This window comes from Lissotriton vulgaris, chromosome 1_1 (genome assembly GCF_964263255.1).
Source record: "Lissotriton vulgaris chromosome 1_1, aLisVul1.2, whole genome shotgun sequence".
NCBI lineage: Eukaryota > Metazoa > Chordata > Amphibia > Caudata > Salamandridae > Lissotriton > Lissotriton vulgaris.
In genome coordinates this window covers 1756333065-1756357991 of record NC_141685.1, presented here as the reverse complement: position 1 = coordinate 1756357991, position 24927 = coordinate 1756333065, and the positions used below count along the sequence as shown (strand labels likewise).

The following is a 24927-nucleotide window of genomic DNA, read 5'->3' as shown; positions in this document are numbered from 1 at the left end:
GCCGAGGGCGTTCCTTCAACTTCAAAGCAGTCGTGCTGATCGCAGCTTATCGGGCGCTTCTCTCAGCAATTAAATCCCAGCAGTTCGATCCATTGAAGCACGAGAGCGCTCGACAGTGTGTGCGCAACCCAAGGGCAGGATCACAGCCCCAATTCAATATGTACAAGAAGGGCGGCACAACCGGATACTTTTTGAAAGTTACTTTATTTCACCAACACTCCACCGACGCGTTTCAGCCTCACGGCTTTTCTCACGGTCAGTGAGTCCTTTTTTGCTTTTTCTTTATATACTGCCCCACTTGAGCCATTAAGTGGCATTGTGGGATATGTAGTTTTAAAGCAAAATATTTGTTTAAACATAAATGACAGACAAAGGACTGGTGTGTTTACATAACAAGTATAGTACTTAGCGTCCCAAGTTATGTTCACTCAGGGAATTAATTTGTCAATTTAGTTAAAGTAATTCTTAAAGTTCTGTGTACAGCCATGGGGATTTCATTTTCTCCCAACTACGCTAATATCACCATGGGATACTGGGAGAAAATGATAGCCTGGAATATAACTGACCAAGAAGAACTAGATCGTATTATTTTATGGGTCAGATATATCGATGACCTCTTTCTGATCTGGAATGGCACCAACAAACAATTCCAGAAATTTTTTGCAACTTTAAATCAGAATGAGGAAGGCCTTCAATTCACATGCTCAACAAACAGTGATGAGATAGACTTTCTAGACACCAAGGTCTATGTCTCAGAAGGCAAATTGGAAACTACACTGTTCAGAAAGAAAACGGCAACCAACAGTGTACTCCATGGCAACAGTTTTCATCCAAAATCGCTACTCAAGAGCATTCCATATGGAGAGTACATACGATTGAAAAGAAACTGTTCCAAACCAGAAGACGCCGAAAATAAGATACTGGAAAGCAAATTGAGATTCCAAGCAAGAGGTTATAAGGACTATGTATTAAAAGACTGCAAAAAAAAGGCAGATAAAATCACCAGAGCAGAAACGTTAATTGTAAAACAAAAACCCCCACAAGATAAAGATCCACCGAGATTTGTAACGACGTACAACAAGGAGAGTGGGATAATTGCCAAAAAAATGAACAAATACTGGCATCTAATAAGTAGTGATCCAGATGTGGGACCCTTGGTGGGAAAACATCCTTCCATCACGTACAAGAAAAATACGTCTTTGCAAAACCTATTAGTGAAAAGCTACTTCCAGACCAAAGAACAACCTAAATGGTGGATGGAACAAAATGTAGGCTTCAAGCCATGTACCACGTCCAAAGCTTGCAAGATAGGTAAAAAGACAAAGACAGTGTTGGAACCAGATGGAAAAATCATGCCCATCAAACAGTACATTACATGCACATCAAAAAATGTGGTGTATGTAATAGAGTGCAAATGTGGAATGAAGTACATAGGGTCTACCACATGTATGCTAAAGAAAAGAATATTGGAACACATACGAGCAGTGAAAAATCAGAACTTGTTGTACGCGACAGCCAAACATTTGAGCACCTGCCAAAATGGAGACTGGCGAGCCATGAATTTCTATGGACTGAAAATGCTAACTAAAACAGAAAGAGGAGGGGACACGGTCCGTCTCTTGCGACAAATGGAATCACGCTTCATTGTCCGATTCCGAACAAAACAGCCCAAAGGCATGAACTTCGGAGAAGATCTCCACATACATCTGGAGTGAGAATGAACTCTGCAGAAATCTCATAAAAACTTGGGTACTATACCCCTTACACAGAACTTTAAGAATTACTTTAACTAAATTGACAAATTAATTCCCTGAGTGAACATAACTTGGGACGCTAAGTACTATACTTGTTATGTAAACACACCAGTCCTTTGTCTGTCATTTATGTTTAAACAAATATTTTGCTTTAAAACTACATATCCCACAATGCCACTTAATGGCTCAAGTGGGGCAGTATATAAAGAAAAAGCAAAAATGGACTCACTGACCGTGAGAAAAGCCGTGAGGCTGAAACGCGTCGGTGGAGTGTTGGTGAAATAAAGTAACTTTCAAAAAGTATCCGGTTGTGCCGCCCTTCTTGTACATATTGAATTGGGGCTGTGATCCTGCCCTTGGGTTGCGCACACACTGTCGAGCGCTCTCGTGCTTCAATGGATCGAACTGCTGGAATATATATATATATATATGTATAAGCAACTACAGACATGGTGGTCTGATGACCCTAGCATGCCAACTTGCCTGTTGGAATTTGACTAGTCTAGTCAATTCTAACGAATTTCATTTTGTGACCTATCTCATCCATATCAATGAGGTACGTCGAATTGTGACCCACTACAAAACAGTATTTTGTGAACCAACTATTAAAACATACGTTGATTTGCAAAATATCAATACAATCAGTAAAAGTTGGCACATAAATTGCAACCACTTCTACCGAATAATAAACAAACTGCAAATTGTCATTGTTCCAATTTGTGATTTCTTTTTTGGAATATTAGTACCCGAAACCCCTGGTTGCTTATCCAGTACCTGGGCCCTGGCCTTCTGAAAAATCTACTGCTGGAGAGTTTTTAGAAGTTCTCCAGCCGCCCAATGTTGCAGCAGCCATGGTTATTTCTCATATGCATATATGAAACACTTAGCCATCAACATTCAGTGCCAGGTAGCACACATTACCAAAACTCTACCTACCTTTGATTCCTGATTCATGAATGCTTCTAACTCCATAGAAGTGAGAGAAGGACAGTTCTGGATACTGCTGTAGTACTCTTTCACCTCACGCTTGTAGCGGGCCATGTCTTTGGCGTACAGAAGCTTATTTGTTGGTGATTCCTTAAGAAAAAACAATTGTTTAATATAGTCCTCAATTTCCGATTTATTTTATTTTCATGTTTCCTAAATTATGCATCCTTCATTCTCTGTATTTTACAACGGAAAAGTATTGTTTGAAGCACACAATATCAACATACAGTTCTAGTCGTATCTTGGCTGATTTCACTGTTTGGTTTAGAAACCTCATGGAGAAAATGGTAAGAACTTCCTGTACTCTGGCATATAATCTGCAAGGTCTATGATGTGTTACATGACCTCTTTGTCATCTCCTCAGATTTCCACTATGATACATTAATGAAACTCAGTCATAGTGGGGGCTCTTGGAGACAACAAAAAGTACTTTGCTTACTTACCTCTTAGAGACCTTGAAATAGTGAGTTGTAACACTAAGGGGCCGATTACGACTTTTGGTGAAGCGGTGGCGTGGTGGTGCAAACTGGCGCGCAACCACTCTGCCGAAGGTCGCCGCCAGTTGCCCGTCAGATTCCTACTTTTCAGAAGTCTGGCAGGCAGCCGGCGTGGTGGTTCCATGGCAGTGCCTCTTTTAAAGACTGCGTTGCCTTTAAAAAAGGCACCGCAATGGGACCGCACTACAAGGTTCCTGCATGGCTTGGACTCAAAAGTCCATGCCATACAGGAACCTATGTACATGCAAACAAGGGGGCACATATCATGCCCCACTGTGTGCATATACATGTGGTTGAGGCACAGGGGGGGCCTGTAGGGCCCCTTTTGTTTCCTATCCTCCAAGGTGTACATGGAGGAAGAACCTCCATGTAAACCCTGGAAGAGGGGAAACTCATAATATGCTTGGCGGGACTGCGGCGGCCCTGCCAAGCATATTGCGGCCTTTGAACGCCATTCCAATGCCAGGGAATGGCGGTTCCTTGGCAGAGCCGGCAGGCCGAGGGCGGTTCAACCACCGACTCCTAATGGGGCAGTTGGACCATCGCACCGATGGCTGGATCGGCCACCGCTGTGCCACCATGAGTCCGGTGGTCCTTGGACCGCCAGACTCGTAGTAGGGCCCTACTTGTGTCTGGACTCCCTTTTTCAGCAGCATTGCTCTACAGGTTCTTGGCTCTACACTTGCTTTCCCTCTTGCTCAATTGTTTCCAAATATCCAGGCATGCAAAGCAAGAGGGTATTGCCTAGTTTTAGTATTTGAATGGTGCTTATGATAATTACATCGGTCTCACTTTCTTACGCTCAAATCCCTTCAATCCCTCTGAAATCTGTTGTCAGCTCAGTGCTTCAGGATAGCTTACTACAGTGATTGTTGAGAGTGATTCAGTGGAGTATGTATCTATGGAAGATGTCTGCAGACAGGGTTGAGCCTGGCACTTCCATGGGTGTGCTTACAATGAGAGAACTCCTGTAAAGGAAACACTAGGGCCACGGCAAACCCCAGTAGGCATCTCAAATTTAAGAGCTGGGTGCTAGGACCATTCTGATGTGCCGGCTCATGTTCCAACAGTGCAGCTTGGCCTGACTACCCTGTTGCTGAGGGTGGCCACGCCAATCATCAACCTGCATCACTGGTCGTCCCCAGACCTGGCAGTATGCCAAGTGGAGACCTTTACAAATCTTGATAAGGAATCTTGGTAGCCTAGTGACCGTCATATCCTCGATAGAAGCGGTCGCTCCCCTCACCTCCTCCTCACTCGACTCCATGACATAGCGCTTCAACTCTGCTAAGTACCTCTACTACCGCTACCTTCCTTTGTATCGTTGCACACTGCTGGGCGTTGTGGGCCTCTTTGCATTTTAAACTGCTGAGTGTATTTGGCGCTTTTGCAACTACGTAGCGCACTGCGGAGCTTGGTGTTGCCTCATTGTATTTTTAACTGCCGAGTGTATTTTGCGCTTTACAACTTAACCACGTAGCGCACTGCGGGGCTTTGGGTCACCTTACTGTCTGTGTATTGTTTGCTGTGGGCTTTACTTCGCTTCCTGCCTTTATAATTTCCTCGCTTTGGGCTTTGTGTTTTATTTACTGGCAAAATCCATAGCGCCCCCAACGTTACCTTAGCGCTTTGTACCGCTAGAAATTTGTGCATTATTTGTCCCCAGAACGCTCCATCTTGGCCAATTTCGACGTGCCCCTCGCAGCATTTGTTGTTATTGTTGCTGCCATTTTGTCTGCTGTGACGTCCCACACCACCTCCCCCACCTCGATCCCGCCCCCAGCTGACCCTCCCACGCTCCGCCCCCCTCCACTCTCCATTTATGACAGATGTCCCAACGCGCAGCGTCCACGCGCTGCTGCCGCACCGAAGGTGCGCCAAAGGTAAGCCCGTCTACGCCTGTCCGCGCCTGGACCGCGCCCGGCGCCAGACCCCCTGGTCCCTGCCACACCCAACCCACTAGAACCACTTATGATGCCGCTACTCTCCTCGCCCTCAACCCCGGACGCACACCACTATGCTGCGACGCTACCCCAGGACGTACCCACGGCCCATTTGCCTGCCTCTCCTGCAAGTTCAACTGCTTCAGGACCCTCACCAAACCCACTTCCTCCACACACATCTCTGAACCCAACCGCCTGAAATGCATCCTACTGAACACCCGCTCGGTCCACAGACATGCAACAGAACTCTGGGACCTGATCGTCACTGCGTCACCTGACATTGCCTTCCTTACTGAAACATGGATGAACGCATCTTCTGCTCCCGACATCGCCATAGCCATACCGGACACTTACAAGATTATTCGAAAAGACCGCACCAATCAAACTGGAGGAGGCATCGCCATCGTCCACAGAAACACCATCAAAATTACAACCAGCTCCGACGACAATCCTGCAACCGCCGAACACCTCCACTTCCAGATCCACACCGACCCCAGGACCACCCTTAGAGGCACCCTCATTTACAGGCCTCCAGGCACCCGCACTCAATTCAGCGACGACATCACAGACTTCGTCAGCCCGCACGCCCTCGCCTCCGAGAACTACATTCTTCTAGGAGACCTCAACTACCACCTTGAAAACATACGCGACAGCAACACCACCACCCTTCTGGACAACCTGGCCAATCTCTGACTCAAACAACTTGTTGACACCCCCACTCACACAGCCGGACACACGCTCGACCCTATCTTCACCTCCAGCAAGCACATCTCCTTCGATCGCACTACAGCTCTCCACTGGACTGATCACAGCTGTGTTCACTTCAGCTACATAACCACCCTGACCCACAACCGTCCACAACCCATTCCCCGGAGAAACTGGAACAAAATCACCACCGACCAACTCCTCACATCACTCAACCATAACCCTCCAACCCTCTCAATGGACCCAGACCAAGCGGCCACCAACCTCAGGCAATGGATTACCCACAGTGCGGATGAGTTAGCACCCCTGAAAAAGCACCAGTTGAAATCAGCCAGCAAAAAGGCTCCCTGGTTCAATGATGAACTTAAAAAATCCAAGAAGCTATGCCGCACCATGGAGAAGAATTGGAGGAAAAAACCCAACCTCAGACAACATGGCCTCCCTCAAGACAGCCACCCGCAAACACCACCAACTGATTCGATCCACCAAGAAATCAGCATTCAAGGACCGTCTCGACAACAATTCTCATAACAGCAAGGAACTCTTCAATATCGTCAAAGAATTCACTAACCCCACCGCAGCATCCAACGACATCACTCCCTCCCAAGACCTCTGCGACGCGCTATCCTCCTTCTTCTACAACAAAATTACCGACATCCACAACAGCTTCAAGAATACTCCCAATGATCAACCCGCCCCACCCCCTTCAGATCCCACTCCTCCAACTAACAACCTCAGTGCCTGGAACCCAATCACCACTGAAGACACCATTCGCCTCATGAACTCAATCCACTCTGGCTCGCCTTCTGACCCCTGTCCCCACCACATCTTCAACAAAGCTGACTCCATCATCGCACCCCAACTCCGCGATGTCATCAACTGCTCTTTCAACTCTGCCACCTTCCCAGAAATCTGGAAACACGCCGAACTCAGCGCCCTTCTGAAAAAACCCACAGCAGACCCCTCAGAACTGAAAAACTACAGACCCATATCCCTCCTCCCTTTCCCGGCCAAAGTCATCGAGGAAGCCGTCAACAGCCAGCTCGCCGCCTTCCTTGAATCCAACAACACCCTTGATCCATCTCAATCCGGATTTCGAGCCAAACACAGCACCGAAACCGCCCTCATTGCAGCGACCAACGACATCCGAGCACTCCTGGACAACGGAGAAACAGTGGCCCTCATCCTACTTGACCTCTCCGCCGCTTTCGACACAGTCTGCCACAGCACCCTTATACAACGCCTCAGCAACATCGGCATACAAGGAAAAGCCCTGGACTGGATCATCTCGTTCCTAGCTGGGAGAACTCAGAGAGTCGGACTTCCCCCATTCTACTCAAAGGCCACCGAAGTCATCTGCGGCGTACCTCAAGGATCCTCACTCAGTCCCACCCTCTTCATCCCCTACATGATTCCTCTCGCCTCTATCTCGCGTCAACACAACCTCAACATCATCTCTTACGCCGACGACACCCAGCTAATCCTTTCCCTCACCAAAGACCCCAACACCGCCAAAACCAATCTTCACGAAGGCATGAAAGAAGTAGCCGAATGGATGAAACAGAGCCGCCTAAAACTCAACTCAGACAAAACGGAGGTGCTCATCCTAGGATCCTCCCCCTCAGCTTGGGACGACTCTTGGTGGCCTTCCGCTCTGGGCACAGCACCCACACCCACAGACCACGCACGCGTAACCTTGGCTTCATTCTAGACTCCTCTCTCTCAATGTCCAGACAAGTCAACGCCGTCTCGTCCTCCTGCTTCAACGTCCTTCGCATTCTCAAAAAGATCTTCCGCTGGATCCCCCTCGAGACAAGAAAGACTGTCACCCATGCACTGGTCACGAGTCGTCTGGATTATGGCAACACACTTTACACCGGAATTACAACAAAATTACAGAAAAAACTCCAGCGCATCCAAAACGCATCAGCGAGACTCATATTAGACATCCCGCGCCAAGATCACATCACCGGACACCTAAAACACCTCCACTGGCTTCCCGTCAACAAAAGAATTACTTTCCGCCTTCTCACCCACGCACACAAGGCCCTTCATAATCTAGGACCCGAATGCCTCAACACTCGACTGTCCTTCTACAAACCCACCCGCCAACTAAGATCATCCAATCAAGCCCTCGCCGCAGTCCCGCGCATCCGAAAATCCACCATGGGTGGCAGATCCTTCTCCTTCCTGGCTGCCAAGACCTGGAACTCACTCCCCACCCACCTCCGCCTTACTCAGAACCACATCTCCTTCAGAAAAGAACTGAAAACCTGGCTATTCGACAAATAATGAACCCCTCCCTCTAGCGCCTTGAGACCCTCTGGGTGAGTAGTGCGCTATATAAATACTTGAACTAGTGATGTACTTGTTTCCCTGCGGACAAAGAAAGGGTTACCTTCCTCAATATAGTCACTCACTGACTCCACACCGAACAGCCCATTACCACATACTTTCTGCCTCCAGGTTTGTGGAGGGCCTGGTACGAGTGCAGGAGAAGAATAAGAAGCGTACCTTGGTTGGGTGCAATAAAAAGCCAGGTACAGAGGGAATACATGAGTATCTGCCATCCCTGCCCTATGTATGTGTAGAGGCTTGTGGGACCTGAAGTGAGTATGAGACTTGTCATTGGACTGTGTGTGCTGTGCAGACCAGTTCTGAGTTTTCGAGTTTGGCTTTATGACCTTTCATGCCCACCACAGCAATACAACTCACGCCTCACTTTTCATCCCTCCTCAAGCCCAAAAAAACGACTTTGGCTCAAAATGCATGAGTGTCTGTTCTGAGATAGGTGGCGGAGGTGCAGTTCATTGATTGCTAGAATCTAGGTGGAGGCAGTAGGTATATATGTTTGGTTCCCTTGGGAAACTGCACATGAGACATTCCACATTGCGTTCACCCAGTCAAGAAGAGTCCATCCCATAAGGTCCACTTTCTGCAATGGAGGAAAAAGGCAGTCCTGGCTCTGGCAGGGACCACTCCCCCTCCTAGTTGGAGGTGGCGCATGAAGGAAATCAAGAGCTATGTGCTGTCACTGTTCTAGCAAATTCCTTAGAGTGCAGTCAGCTGACCCTCCCTAACTGTGTGTGTCCCTTCTGTGAATCGGAGTGCATGTATATGTGCCTGTGTTTGCACAAGGATTGCAAATTCAAAATTGACTTCTACATTCTTAAGAAAACAATAGTGAACCTAGCAAACTGTATTCCTTTTTTTATGAAATGACTACATTCTGTACTGTGCACAGAATAATATTACAGAGAGTGCACATATGCACACACACAACCACAAGATAGAGCCTAACAGTGAGAAAATGAAATGCTGTAGCCGCACTGCATGGCGGTCGAGAATAAGACAGACGCTCTTGGCTCTCAAACCAGTGCATCCCAAGGCTCACTTGGGACTAAGTAGAGTTAAGCACCGTGGGAGTTTCCTCGGTATCCAGGCAAATGGCCGTGCTCTCCAGCTGCGTAAGCTCTGAAGCTGTGGTGGCCTGTAGTGAGCAGGGAGAGTTTCTGAAACCACTAGCAAATAGTGTGATTGGCCACAATTAGCCTTCCTGCCACAATTGTATTAATCCATCTCTCGTTCTGTGCTCTTACTCTGTATAAGGTAATTGTGCGGTGCCTATTACTTGGAGAATTCAAATGCGGTCTGTAATGATATACTATCTCTGACAACATGCCTGCTCCTAAAACAACTGCCTTTGTTGAATTATAACTCCAGATCACTTGGTTAACGATTGCCACCCTAAACATCCTAAAACAACATGCAACTTAGAATTAAAAGCCTTGAGCGAAGATTATATATAATTCGACAACATAGCCCTATTGATGTCATGAACAGTTACACAATTCCTAAAGAAGAGGAATATGGCAAATACTATACCTTGCCAAGCATCTGGTCACTGAGTGAAAAGGAGTCGATGAAAGCTTGCGCAATCACGGACAGGCAACCGTCTAGATGTGGAGTCTTCTTAATGTCAAAGACAAACTGGGGGTTCTTCAGAATATTCACCCAGAAACGCAGAGGAAGGCTGGTTATGGAAAAAGAAACACTCATGTCAAGATGGTGCCGGCTGAGGGTGACTGGAGTTTTGCTGCAGAACTTTCTTGACTAAAAGAGCACCTTTTTAGGATCATCTATGTTTTCCCTGACGTTTTAAGAATGTATGCTTTGGTTCTTTCTTGCAGATTTCATCAACAATTAAGCTTATCATTCGAGGAACATGTTAAGGGTTTTGAGAGCCCTTGGCCAAACCTATTTTAGAGAGCCCCTGCTCGGAACAACTTTGGTGTTACTAATGTCAACTCATTCATACCCTCTTAGGCAAGTTCACAGGCAGTGTAATCTTCAAAACTATTGGGGGACTGATTACAAACATATTTTGGGGGCCCCTATTTGGACAACTCAGAATGAGTAATTTGTACAAATTACACCCCTCAAAGATGAAATTCCCACGAGGAGGAAGAACAAGACAAGGAGGCAGACGTGAACATCCTTGTAACTCTTCAAAAACTCCAAATTGACAAGAGTTCAATGTAAGACTGCTTGTATCACTCACAAAGACCTCTTCTTATCTGCTCGAAAAACTGACCTTCTCTAGTGCTCAACAGGTGCTGAGGAACGCAGAATTGGTTCTCCTGGGATCCTCCAGCATTCTATCAAGAACAGTGAATGGCGCGTGCGTTGTAGGCAGCATAGGGATTTAGAACTTCCTTCCACTTAGCGCCAAGAAACCGTATGGTGCACGTTGCGCTTTATAAATGTTTTAAATTTAAATTTAAATTTTAGCTGTATGCACGACCCCCTGTCCCGCTAACTTTAAAAAGCAACTCCGAATCCTCCCATTTCAAAGACACTTTGGCTAAGGCTGGAAGCATTTCATCCCATTCCCTTTCCAACTCCATTGCCCAACCTTTCGGTGATATTACCCTACTGGCTCTGCTTTGCTGCTTTACTGTTTGCATATGTTGATTGTTAACCATAACTGAACACCTGTTCTCTTGTAAAGCGCCATTGTGCACTACGGCCCACGTTCGTGCTACAGAAAACTGCAAATAAATGAATAAACATAAACACCAGTGAATGTAGGTATTATGCATTATTTTAAACATTTCATTAATTTAGGAAAGATGTGGGATGTGTTGTAGTGTTTTCAGAAGCATTTTCTGTTAACTGTATTTATTGCCTAAATATTCATGTGTTCTACGCTATTTCGAATTAGAGATACTTGAGTTCAGTATAGAAGTCACAGGCTTCGACTTTAGTAAACTGAGAAATCTTCATATAACTCAAATCATACACATTCAAGCTTTTACCCTCAAAGTGATGCCTCAAGTTATACAAGTGTTAGCACAGGCTCAAGCGTCACAATGCAAAGCTATCGCCAATGCTTCCCATGTAGAGGTTACAGTCTCAGATATCAACTCCTGAGGTCAGAGAAATCATTTAAAGTTCTGCCTTCGAGCTATCTCTCAAGTTACGCAGACAGTACAAGCTCATACATCCGAAGTGGTGAACAACCTTTACAACGAAACTTTTACAACGCACTACCATTACAACGCGGTCATTACAACGTAAACCATTAACTTCAGACACCAAAACTATTCCGCATGCGGCAGAGATCTCCGATGCTCGAGGTTCGTACACGCTATCCTTACACTTCTGACAGCAATGCTATCCCTCAAATTATACATATGTTATAGACACGTGGCCCTAACAGCAGGTTAAATCTACCTTACATGCTCAAGCATATGGAAGCAAAACAATCCCTCAACTTACCAAGGTTTTACTGGCAAACAAAGCAATATCTTATATTGAATAAATCCTACAGGCCCAGACAGCAGGCATGGAACCCTTCTCTTACATTACATAAATGTCACCAGCTACTTTAGACAGAAGTGCAATCTGTTGTAAAAATCTCGCAGGCACAGACTTCATATAGCACAGGAATACCTTAGGGTATACATGTTTTACAGGTTACAGTCTGACAGTGAGACAAGGGCACTATCCTACAGAGGTATCACAGGCTCAGACATCAGATAAGACAGTTATACGATTAGTTATATTTTTCTTAGAAGAGTGGCATCTGTCAGGAAAGATGTTTCTCAGTTTACACGGATACTATTGAATCTGGTCTCTGAAAGTAAAGCTATCCCTTAAGTAATAATATTAAAACATATCTAGCGAGCTCTGAGATAGATGCTGTCACATGCATGCAACTCGCTGAAGACTGGAATATAACATACTAAAATGGGCGTTAAACTTGTAAGCCCAACACAAATGTTTCACAATGCCACTGATACATTTCCATAACACCCAAATATAACTGAAAGACAAACATTGGTGGCTACTATGATTGAAGTAGATTTTACTAAAGATATATGCCTAAAGTATTTAGAAGTACTAGCCTTGCTGGAAAATTGGGCACTACCATTTTAGGAAGGGCACAGCTACACCAGCAGTGCAAGCATCTCCCACAGGTCAGAAACAGTGCAAAGAGCAGAGCAAATATCTTAGCACTGTCCAGTAGTTTACACATTATTCTCAAAAAGAGCAGGAATCACTAGCAGCTTTGGAGGATATCATGGCAGGAGTTTCAGCAGAACACACCTGATTCAGGTAGATAGATGAGGTGGGGAGCTAGCCTTTCAGCAGCCCCCTGCTGAGCTAGTCTCTGGGCATGAGCCCTCTTCTTTTCTAGCTGACGTGGAGCCTTTACTTGATGCACAGCGGCAGAATGCATAGGAGTGAATGAAGTCTCCACTCTATGTACTTTTTCACTTACACTGAAAGATTAACGCCTAACTTAAATCCAAATATGGATGTGAAATATTGTCCAGTTTCTTCATAAAAGATGGTGTTGGAACGCAAATTGACATTTGTGTTGGCATTATTATCAGAGACACAAAGGATAGGTTAAGCAAAATCTAAACTGCGTTCTCCTGTTATAATAGGGTTGTACATCAAATCCTAATGATAACCACCATCTACATAGAAATGAGCCTTTTAGCTACATTAATGTAAATGCATCTCATACAGATATTGTAAAAATCTGGCATGGAATGTCCTTTCACAGGTCAATGCAAGATTACCCTGCTCTTGACTACCCTGCGCTAGAACTTCCTCAAATGCCCTCTGCTGCTATCAAGACTGACCCTAGCACATTACTTGCACCAGGGCTCTAAGGTTGGTGTTGTGGGGCACTTGAAGGGCTTGCAGGAAGCATAGCTCCTCCCCAAGTCCAAAGGTCTGGACTAAAGGGGATGATCTACATTGGTGTGGGCTGGGTATGTGAATGTGTGTGTATATGTTGAGTTAACTGCACCAGCATACGTTGAGTAAGGGCACTATCTGCCAGTCCTACTACACCTCCTCCTCTTTCCCCCCTCACCTAATGTAGTTGTATTCTGTCAAAATATGTTTTGAAAAATATTCTGAGACATATCTATTGTGTCAAAAATATTGTGACGTTAGAAGTATCATGGAACAGAATGAGAGGTAAGATTATCATTTAAAGTCTTAGATATTGTTTTTTACATATTGTTCTATAGAACATCATTTTAAAATATTTAGTATAGTGTTATTAGTTTTTGTGTCATAAGTTATTATTGTTTCGTTTAGCTTGTTTAATTATTTTTAGTGTGCTTTTGTATTTTTTTTAATTTGGTAATTTATTTTAAGTTTGTATATTTTATGCAAAAAGAATTCTGGTGGGTTGTTGGGTTGGAAGGGACTGAGATGGAAAGTTTTTTAAATAGTTTTCAATGGATACATTTTGTATAAGTTTTAATTTGGTAATTTGACATTTTAGTTATTTAATGGATAATTTCTAACGTATGACAATACTTTTTATTTATTGATTGCTTAGCTAGGTAATCAATTGTGTAAATTATTTAATTGTTTTGAATAACGTGAATATTAGTTTATTATAATATGTTCAAGGTTTTGTGCATACTAATTAATTTATATATATTTTTTAATATAATATGTTTCCTATTTTGATAATATTATGTTTTTTTGTGGTTCTTGAAATTTTAGGGTAATAATGCGGGAAGTATTCAAAATCTAGTTTTAAATTTTTAAGTGATGTATATTTTAATATAATTGTATGTACAATTTGATATGTTAATTTTGTGTTTTTTATTTTTATTAATTTATATAAATCTATATTGTTAAAATGTTTACGAAAATATATTTTATGTTTATCTATTTTATATATGTATATTATCTTGTGTTAGTTTACGATAGGAGAAAATTTCATCTGTGATTTCCAAAGTTTTTAAAATTTCTCCTATTGTTGCTTACTTTGGGGTAGGGATAGTAGGACCGACATGATTGTATCTTCAAAGGAAGACTGAGGCATGTCACGCCATCCCTGACAAAGCTGGGTTTTGCACCTGCCTTCCTTGGGGTTTTCCTGAACAGCAGATTAAACACCAAATGCCCAGACACGTTTATATGTAAAAATAGAGATTTAAAAATGCATCTCGCAAAGCTGATTTCGCTTGTTTATTTTGTGCTCACCTCTTAGCGGAAGGCTCACAGACACATGTCCACATATATTTTCCATGTGGGAAAGGGAGTGGAGGAGGAATGAGACAGCAAGACAAAAGACCTACTGCCCCGGCCCAATTCAGCAAACTACCTTTATTATTTTCGTATTCATAGATACGCCTTTTCACCCTAGAACCTCCATGCTAATCCTGGATTCGGCATGTCACCAAAGCAATGCTGCAGCACTACTTTGTACCACTCATCACATTGAGTGTTTTTGTAATGTGAATAGCACAGCACATAATATTGTTCTATATAGTACAGCTAAAATTGGAAATGCTTCAGCTAACATAAAAATGTTCTCTGAACAGTGCTTGTTGCTCTTTGGAGTTCATGCCATATCAAATGCATCTCATCAACCCTTGTGGAGAGTGAGAAGGAGACACACACTTAGCAGCCGGTACATTACCATATCAAAGACGTATCTTATTGGCAGTGAAACCGTAACTGTGAGATTTTAGATAGGTTGCTGTAGCAGACACAGGCAGAAAGAGCTTAAGAGGAGGCGAGAAGATTGTCTAACCAATGAGCTGTAGTTCAGCACACAACATACACACATACCTGTTGGTTTTCCAAATGTGTGGTACATCAGGGTCATTGATTTTTTTGTTTTCATATTGGGCATCCAAAAAATCGAAAAAGAATTTTATGGCAACAGGCACTTTGTTTCCTGACACACACCAAATACTTCTGAAGAGCCCTTCTACTGCTGAGTCTACCGCCACCTGTGGAGGAAAGGAAGCAGAAGGAATACAGTATTCTGATGGAACCTGCTAGTGAAGTGACTATTTAGCCACACTTTCAATATCAGATTTCCCAAGAGCAAGATTTGCATATGTGCACATGTGGAAATGGCACCTAGGGCCTCAAACTAAGAATGCATTTGGTAAAAGTGGTCACAATTTGCACACTGACTTTTAATTAATGCATTGGTATTATGAAACTTGAACTATGTACTAATAAGCCAGTTCGCAAAATACCAAATTATAGTGGGTTGCAATTAGACCTACCTCATGACAATTTATGAGGGAGGTTTTAAACTGTTGCCCACTACGATTCTCTCCCATCATGATCAGTAGACCACCATGTCTGTGACTGCTTTTAAATAAAGCAATCCTTTTTTAATGCAGCCCATTTTTAAACAAATGAAAAGTAAAAAAAACACTTTCTAAAGTCTACTTACTCTTAAAAAATAGTTTTGGTCAACATTCAAAAACGAATTGGTTACCACTAACTATGTGTTAATATTATGGTTTTGCGTGTGGATTTTGTTGCAAAATATTATTACACACCATAAGAAATCAATATTTGGAAGGGATGCCCTAAGCCCTTCCTATTCCAACTACCGATTTGGCATGGTTTCCTTAACCCATTTGATGATTCTGAAAACCTCTTCCAAATTGTTAAATGGCCTTAGTGCATTTGGGAAAGGGTTTTAGCACTCCCAAAATATCTGATTTACCAAAATATTTGACAAATATCTAATCATTCAAAACTAGAATGGTGAATATATCAAAGAGTGAATTTCTTAACTTTAGATAATATTAATTTTTCTGGGAACCCTCAATAGGGGCGGGAGAGTATTATGCTTTGAATCAACTGTACTCGGCTGCAAAATGTCAGACTATTTCACATTTTTCTGTTGGTTTCACATCTGCCTGCTGCTTCTGATTAAAAGACAAGCTGAATGCAAGTATAATGCCCTGAAACACAAGAATACCTCATTACGTAAGGAATGCGAGGAACAATGAACACTTGGGGAGTTCTGCATTGTTGAGGCTGCCGATATAATAATCTTAATAGTACATGTATTGAGTCAATTAGACCACCTCTGACAGTGCAAGAAAGCACGTTCCCAGCAAGGGACCTTTGCCTGGCATCTGCCTGCTAGAATGTCCGGAGGACTCTCCAGGCAAACACCCCTTCATGAGAAGTTGTTTTCAAAGGCATTATCAGGGGTCTAGGCAATGCATTTACCATAATGAAATTATCACGAAGGTCATTTCATTGCCCAACACCTCACAATGCTACTAAAATCAATTGCGTTGGGCTTTGGGGTGCGTGATTACCGGCTGAGAAGTAACCTGAATTCCACTCCACAGGCAGGAAAAACTGCAAATTGTGCCTATTCCAAAATTTACCTGAAAAAATGTGCCTAGCCTTACGTCTCAACAGAGACAGCAAAATAAACAGTTCCTCATGTAATAAGTGGGGACAAGCAATTTACCAGTGTGATAACATTATTTAACTACTATGTTACTACTAGATGAAGACCCTTAAAAACGTTCTCCACTCAAGTCAGAAAGTAGTAGTAAATTCATCGGTGATCAGCCAGCTACACCATTCTCGATCTATAGAGTCTTAAAATCATTTCAAAATTAACTTTTTTCTGTCTATCACCCCTATGCTCCTGAATTCCAATCTAAGTCCTATGTCCCTTAGGCACGCACTGTTGTAAGCCACATCCAGCAAAGCTCTTGTGGTGAGCGGTGCATTCATTCATCATAGGTACGTAGCAGAAAGCTTGGTTATTTTACATTCTGACTGTTTTAGCTATTCTGAATGGTAGCGCTGTTTAGCCATGTGCTAAATACATTTGATAAAAAGAACAATAACAATAATAATATTATTATTATTATTACTATTATTATTATTATTAATAATAATAATAATAATAATAATAATAATAATAATAATAATAATAATAATAATAATAATAATAATAATAACTAAGCATTCTCTGGCATCTCACATCCTAATGTAACTATCACATCTAATATTGCCTCCAAAGGCTGATGTTCTGTGATCACAAACAGTCCCTACCTTGGTGGAGATGAGCTTTGTGAGGTACATTTCCTTCACTTTGAATTTTTGTTTTCCTTTGTGATGTGCTCCCTGTAAGTCTTCCGTTTCTTCTGTATCAGGCAAAATCTGAAAGATAGCACCAGCAGAGTTTTCTCTACAATATTTTCTACAGCGACTTTCATGCACATTGTGTCTCAAAATGCTTAGCATGATGATTGAAAATGCACCAGTTCAATACTTTATTATCAGAGACAAAATTGATATGTTTATTAGATGGAGAATGCGTAAAGGTGCAGAGGCCAAGTCAGTCTGAAACAGAAACATGTTTTGCAGAGGTCTGAAAGTTACATACAAAAGTAAAATCATACTTTAAAAGGAAATTAGGTGCAGTGTATATGTTTCCTATTTTTATACTATAGTCATCATATCCTCCTGTCGTACTAATTTGTTGTGCACAAACACATTCCAAAACAACCAATAAAGGGTATTTTAAGTCTGTTGTGCACAGCAATCCTTGGCAACCCTGTTCATTTTGCACCACTTCCAAGTCCCTTTACCAGGAACCCAGGCGTGGATGATGACACCAGTGCACATGATAGGTGACCTGTGAGTTGCTAGCAAATGTTGAATGGGAATACTAATTCCCAAAGTGCATGTGGCTGAAAATAAATGTGATCCGTGCATCTAGGGCCTCATTACGATGTTGGTCGGAAAGGCTCAGAATGCAATTCGGTTTGTCCGAATCCATGTCGGAACCCATGTTTCAGACCGACTCTGAAACATTTCTGACTGCCCAATTACGATGCAAGATAACCATTTGGTCTCTCCGATTCAGTTCCGACGGGCATTCAGAGAAACTGAGTCGGTCGGAGCCGACTCATACAGCTCTACGGACTGCGTTTCCGACCGAGCTATTACGATGTCGGATTCGGACAGCCTTTCTGACTCCGTTTGTCCGACATGGCATGGCTGCCGGAAGCCGACTTTGGTGGCCTGTAGCAGGCCCCTCTTCATTCGGAGACCTCAGGTTTTGGCCCATGGGAGTACCCATGTGACCCTTCTTTCCAACCATGCACAGTGTGGCAGGCACCATGGGGTGCCAGCCAAAGGGTTCAGGTTTTTCCGCAACCCCCCCATTTTGCAATGGAAGCCTGTGCTGTCGGTCGGAACACAGGCTTCCAATGAAGTCAATTGGAGTCCAACTGAACGGTGTTCAGAAGCATCGTAATCGGTCAGTCGGACTCCCAAAAGTCCGAGTCGGTCGGAAATTATTCCAACACTGAGTCGGTCGGAATGTTTTCCAACCAACATCATAATTAACAGGGCTTTAAGTGGGATAAAAAAACTGGGGGTCTCTCGAAGGGGCGTGGCCAATGTTAATTAAGAAAATTGGGTTATGAACTGTGCACTGCTTGTTTAATCCACACTTGTATTGGATACCGTGCTCCTGGGATTACTCCCCGCTCAGGAGTATTATTAAAACAAGTAGATAGCACTGGCGCAAGACATGCGAGAGTGGCTCCCAGGTCACTGGTTATGGGCTGAGATGTTCAGCAAAGTTTATCAATGAAGTTTCATTCAATCACAGTTTCAACAATGACAGAAACGTTTTCTATTATTTTTCTTTTGCAGATCTTTTATTCATACTTTAGTATTTCTTCTGTGTTTCTGTGATATATTCCCTTCATTATTCAATCATGAAGTCAAATTTAACAATCCGTGTAATTTCCAATGCATTTCGCCCATCGGGCTTCGTCAGGGAAATCTACAACACAAAAATACATCTATCACCATTCTAAACTAAATAATGTATAAAATAACATTACTATGAAATGTTCAAAAAAATATTGTATAACCTGCCCCTTGTCTCCAAAAAGATCCCCTCTATGTACTCGGTGAGTTTCAACCTAAAAGCTCCTGGGGGGTTGCGGGTAACTCAATAAAGAGTTACCCGCAACCCCCCAGGAGCTTTAAGTGCTCTACACCCGAGTAAGGGTAATCCTAGCGCGCTAACAGGACGTAAGCTTGCGGTAACATTTAGGTTGAAACTCACCAAGTACATAGAGGGGATCTTTTTGGAGACAAGGGGCAGGTTATATATGTGAACTAGTTACGCAATGACATTTAACTTATGATTCCTACAGTGGTAATGTCTATTCAGAGAACACAGATTTGATGTTTAAGCAGATAGTTAATCTCCTTGAAACTGTAGTTTATTTTATGATTTATCAGATTGTATACAATATTTTTTTGAACATTTCATAGTAATGTTATTTTATGCATTATTTAGTTTGGAATGGTGATAGATGTATTTTCGTGTTGTAGATTTCCCTGACGAAGCCCGATGGGCGAAATGCATTGGAAATTACATGGATTGTTAAATTTGACTTCATGATTGAATAATGAAGGGAATATATCACAGAAACACAGATGAAATTCTAAAGTATGAATAAAAGATCTGCAAAAGAAAAATAATAGAAAACGTTTCTGTCATTGTTGAAACTGTGATTGAATGAAACTTTATTGATAAACTTTGCTGAACATCTCAGCCCATAACCAGTGACCTGGGAGCCACTCTCGCATGTCTTGCGCCAATGTTAATTAAGGGCATGGCTTAAAAACACATAAGCTAAAAATTTGTGCTTGGCATAGTGTGCTGTTTCTGTCATTGCATCCAGCAAATAACATCATACCTACAACAAGTCAAGACTATTGGCTTTATCAATGGTTGTTAGTTGCATAAGATTAATAAGCAGAAACTAAGGCTTGAATATAATATTGAAAAAGCTTCCACTTGAAGCTGGTGACACCACAACAATGTTGCTGCTCCTTAGTTTAAAAAAATGTCCCTTCCCCTACAACGATCACCTGGCATGATGTCATGCCGTAACTTCTCCACTAGTGAGAAGTGAGCAGTGTGAGCACGCGCACATGGATGTGCATGCACTCACAGCAGTCCGGAAAAAAACAAACCGACTGTGCCAGGGCACAAAACAGAGCCCAATAGAGACCCGGTTCGAGGCTTCCTTTAAAAAACTGCCGGTGCTCAGCACCTGTGTGACCCGGCCCACTTAAAGACCTGAAAATGAGGTCCCTAGTTGTTTGGTCAGCACTAGCAGCAAAGCCTTATGGAGGTCATTCACTTTTTAAAACATATAAACAAAACATGCAACTATTCAACTTACCAAGTGACAGTAGTCATCAGTGTAGTCCCCATCTATTGAAATTGAAAAATATAAATAAGATCATTCAGCATTAAAGCCTGGTCAGGTGATGTCTTATTATTCTGTTAGATCAATGTATGGCAGAAGAGGCACCATGAAGGACGACTATATAGGTCCAGACAGATAGATTTTGGGGCAAGTACTTCCTGCATCAAAGACAAAGTTTTTAGGTCCCTTACAGCACTGTGTAGATGTCTGAACAGACTCATTGAAACTCCATGTATTTAACAGAAGTCAGTGTGCAGGTGCAGATGGAATTTCGTCTGACGGGCACCCATCGCCAAAGCCTTGGCCCACATGTGGACATAAAAGAGCAGTGAACATGCATAGTGGTGAACACAAAGTTACCAAGGTGGGACAATGGGCCCGGTGATAAGGGTATCAGAAGAGGGGTTACAGAGAATGAGCCATAGGCTAGCACAAGTAAGCTCCTTTGGTGGGGTGCAGTACTCATAAAAATACAGCATGTCTACAACAACATCAAGACACAATTGAAAGAGAGAGGGACCCATAAATAATCCAGAATCTTCCTGTCCATTATTCAACCCATAATCCACCCCACTGAATGCGACAAAACAGGGAGAGTCCATGGGTAAGGAAGGTATTCCATTTCATAACAAGTCAGAATATATAAAGGTTGTGTTTACCTGCTGTACAACTGCTGCTCTTTCTAATCACACTGATAATCGATCCTTCTGATAGCTGAAAGATGATTGTCATTGTTAATGTAGTTCAACACAAAGTGACACACATGCGTGCTTCTAAAAGTTTGTGAAATAATGCTCGATTCGCAAGGTTTATTATTTTAAAGTTGAGTTATAAACAACAGAAGAAACCCATAAAACAGAGGGACCGGTTTAATAATGGAATCTCACAACAATGTTCCAAGGGGCATCATTTGAAATGACCAGTTTCCATCATACATATAATACAATAGCTCAATATATTGCTTACGTAAATAAATTACAAAGGAATATATGGCCAACAGTAATCCAGAAGATTTGGTTTAATATTTTAACATATATTCATAATATGAAATATTAATTGGCAGCATCAATGTAAAGTGCTCAATTTGAAAAGTCAATACAGTGCTTGTGAAATTAACATGGACGGCGCAGAGTGAACACATGAAAAAGAGAAAACCCGTCAAGGTAATGCCAGCCCAATATTGTGCATGAAATAAATGGATGAAAATATTTATCATACACAATAAAAGTATTTTGCAGCCAGATTTTTTTGTCAACAGCGTTTCGAACCTCCACTATTTAACAGGTCGTCATCAGACCGAGGGGAGCATAGAAGGGGGTATTGAATCAACATAGTCTGATTTCACAATTCATGATAACATTATGGCGGCGTTCATTGGTGATTGAACAATTAAGATTATCAATTTGGGCTGTGGTGTGTATCGACTTACAGGGGAAACGACCAATTAAAGCACAAGCAAATATTTTTAAAGACCATCATAGAAATGTACTGCTTTAAATGCCATTGACCTTTGTGTCAAGCAGCTGTTGCTTCTACACCTTTACAAACGTCAGACATAAGTAAGATACCTCTTGACTACTCTGAATCTACATTCCAATTGGATTCTTCAGTGATCATGCTTTTTTTTAAACCCGGCAGTGTCTCTAAAATAGAAATCTTTTTAATCCAAATAACATCTGCGGAAGGTGGAAACTAAAACATTGTAGTGGATTTTACTTTAGTGCATTGTTATTTCTTCAATTCAAACAAAATGTCGGGGCCCAATCAGCTTTCTAGGCACCAAAGCCAAACACTGTAGGCCAAAACAATATACAGCAAATACGTATTTAAATCTCACAGTAGCATCCAGAAAATAGAGTAAATATTTTCAGCAATCAACTCATTTTCAGACTAAGAACACGCTTTTGCTAGCTTCACTTAAAAGTACTGGAAATATGATGCAAGCAGAATGGAGCAGGAAGCTGAATTCATAGTATGTTTGCTCCTAAGATTAATGTGGCGTCATGTTGAAATGAGGAGTTTAGGATTAGTTGCTGAGCTGAAGTCTTTGTGTTTGACAGAAGGTAAGCGTCATGATAAACAGTATGGAGCCAAACTATGAATTACTTTACGTGTGCAGGCACCAAGGACCAGCGATGGTCCTTCCCCCGGTGCAATACATACTTCCATAGACCAAATGCAATCCTGGTGGATCTATTTCGAACAGACTGTATGTTTAACATAAGGATCTGTGACATATTGAGGCAGGCTGCAGAACAGTATGTGAACCTTGAAAAACACTGGCTTGGAAGAGAGCAAGTCTATGCTTACGGTGACCAATTATAACAGTGAAAATGAGCCTCTTTGACAACAATTAGAATTTGCGGGGTAATAGAGAGTTCTGAATTAAAGATCAGTCCTAGATTCTGTGCTGATGTTACTGACATTCCTATATTCATTATTCCAAGGACATTTTCTACTTTCGTATACCATGTTTTAAAGCCCATGCATTTATCAATACTCACACATCCACTCTCCCATGTTGGGCATTGTGTGTTTCCCTGAGATCTCTGGGTTGACCCTCGTGCCATGATCTTGAAGGCTGATATCATCAAAACACTTTAATAAATGAATCATTTCTTTGTGGTATAAGACCTAATCTTACAAGTTTACTGCTGAGGCTTCATATGGGCATGATTTTCCAATCTGCACCTTCATCTAAGGAACTTCAAGCTATATCACCACATTCCTACACAATTTTTCAATCTTGCATGAACCAGGTCAATATTCACACATAGAATCCACACCATATCAGATATCAGCCAGTAGGTTGAATACAAAAACAAGACTTAAATGGTACATCTACCTGAAACTATGGAGCAACTAGTGTCTGTCAGCGCCTGCGACCCCTGCTTCCAGCTGACTCTTAACTATGGCCTTATCAAACACTATGTCGAAATTCACAACATTCTCAAATTTTGTATTGAATGATATTTGTCACAATTTCAAATTATGCAATGTTGTTTTATTTTCTTTCCGGAGCATGCACCTCATGTAAAATAAAAGACAATGTTCTGAGATACCAGTAAGAAATTGGTTTGCACCAAGAAATGGCCCCACATAAGACATCTTCTCAAAAACAGTGTCCTGCTGATATTCAGTAAGACTTCTTTATACAAGATGTGCACTTGAGTAAAAAAAATAAGTGAAATAACAGCAACCACATTTTGACACAAAAGCGTAATTTCCTTATATTCTCATAGAATTTCCTGAAATTTCACAAGAGAAAATCTTACACAAAATTACACACCGCTGCTAATCTGCCCAACTGAAAAAAGAGGGATGGAAACTTGAATGACTATATAACAAATACAAAGCTGTGTCTGTAAACGACAGAACCAGCTTTAAGGTTAATCGGAAGGTTTGCTTTCGTGCAATTATATGTGCTAGGATTGTTCATTATCCCAAGGCAATTGTTTCAGCTAACTATCAACTGAATGAACTATTCAATATTATGTAGTAACAGACTTTCTAGTAAACAAGAGTCCGAGTTCTTTAGAATAATTCTATGGAATGAAAGCAAAACTGCTAAGAGCTTCTGACTTCTTTACAAATGCAAAATTAGAAAGAGATGCCATATCACAATGGTGTCATGAAAAAGCCTTCATATCCTCCAAGAACTACACAAACACTACAACCCCCCTTCACTGCTTCAAACCGATCAGCTCAACCCATGTTGAGAAAACAGACCTGAGAATGAAAGCATCACACAGTATCTTGAGTGGTAATCAGCATCGAGAATTACCTGTCTGCATGTGTTCTACGCTGTTCACTGTTTACTGATAATGGTCATCTGAAACTTAACTGTACAGAGCCCCAGACCTTCCAAATCAAGCTTCTCCACTACTAGGTACAGTAGGTAACCTGCATTATTAGTAGGAACATTGTGTTCTCTGAGTAAAACGTAAGGTGTTTAGCAATGTTAGAAAATCTTGAAGGCCATAATCATCATCAAAATGGATATTAAAATCACCTAACACACAATACCGAACAAGAATTTATAAACTTCATCACTAACAAAACCTTAAAGAGGAAGATCAGTTCTTGCTGCCCTACTCTTTCATGGGTTCAAATTCATTGCGAGCCCCCGTTTCTCCACCCTGGGACTCCTTGTCCCAGGGTGCTACAGTCCCTGCTGCCGCTGCTGTTACGGGGAAGGCGGGACCAACGCGCGCATAGCGCTGCCTCTCCCCCGCAGTGCGGGGCCCTTTTTGCTGCCTTGCTGTTTCAGGGGGCAAATCCATTGCCAGTCCCCATTTCGCCACCCTGGTGGGACTCCTTGTCCCAGGGTGCTACAGTCCCTGCTGCCACTGATGTCACGGGGAGGCGGGATCAACGCGCTCATAGAGCTGCCTCTCCCCGTGGCGAGAGGCGCTTGCAGTATGTGCACAGGACGAGCCCGGGCAAAGCAAGGTTTGCATTGCGAATA

General features: G+C 42.3%; 1 protein-coding gene across 1 annotated transcript in view; it reads right to left on the bottom strand.

Annotated features, from left to right (window-relative positions):
• Nucleotides 1-24927, bottom strand: part of PLXNC1 (plexin C1) — a 456593-nt gene that overhangs the window by 27670 nt on the left and 403996 nt on the right. Inside the window, exons 24-29 of the mRNA XM_086919059.1 lie at nt 21119-21173; nt 20433-20464; nt 17266-17373; nt 15004-15167; nt 9772-9919; nt 2691-2831 (exon numbers count right to left, since the gene is read on the bottom strand). Of these exons, the coding sequence (XP_086775185.1) occupies nt 2691-2831; nt 9772-9919; nt 15004-15167; nt 17266-17373; nt 20433-20464; nt 21119-21173 (648 nt within the window). The remainder of the gene's footprint in view (nt 1-2690; nt 2832-9771; nt 9920-15003; nt 15168-17265; nt 17374-20432; nt 20465-21118; nt 21174-24927) is intronic.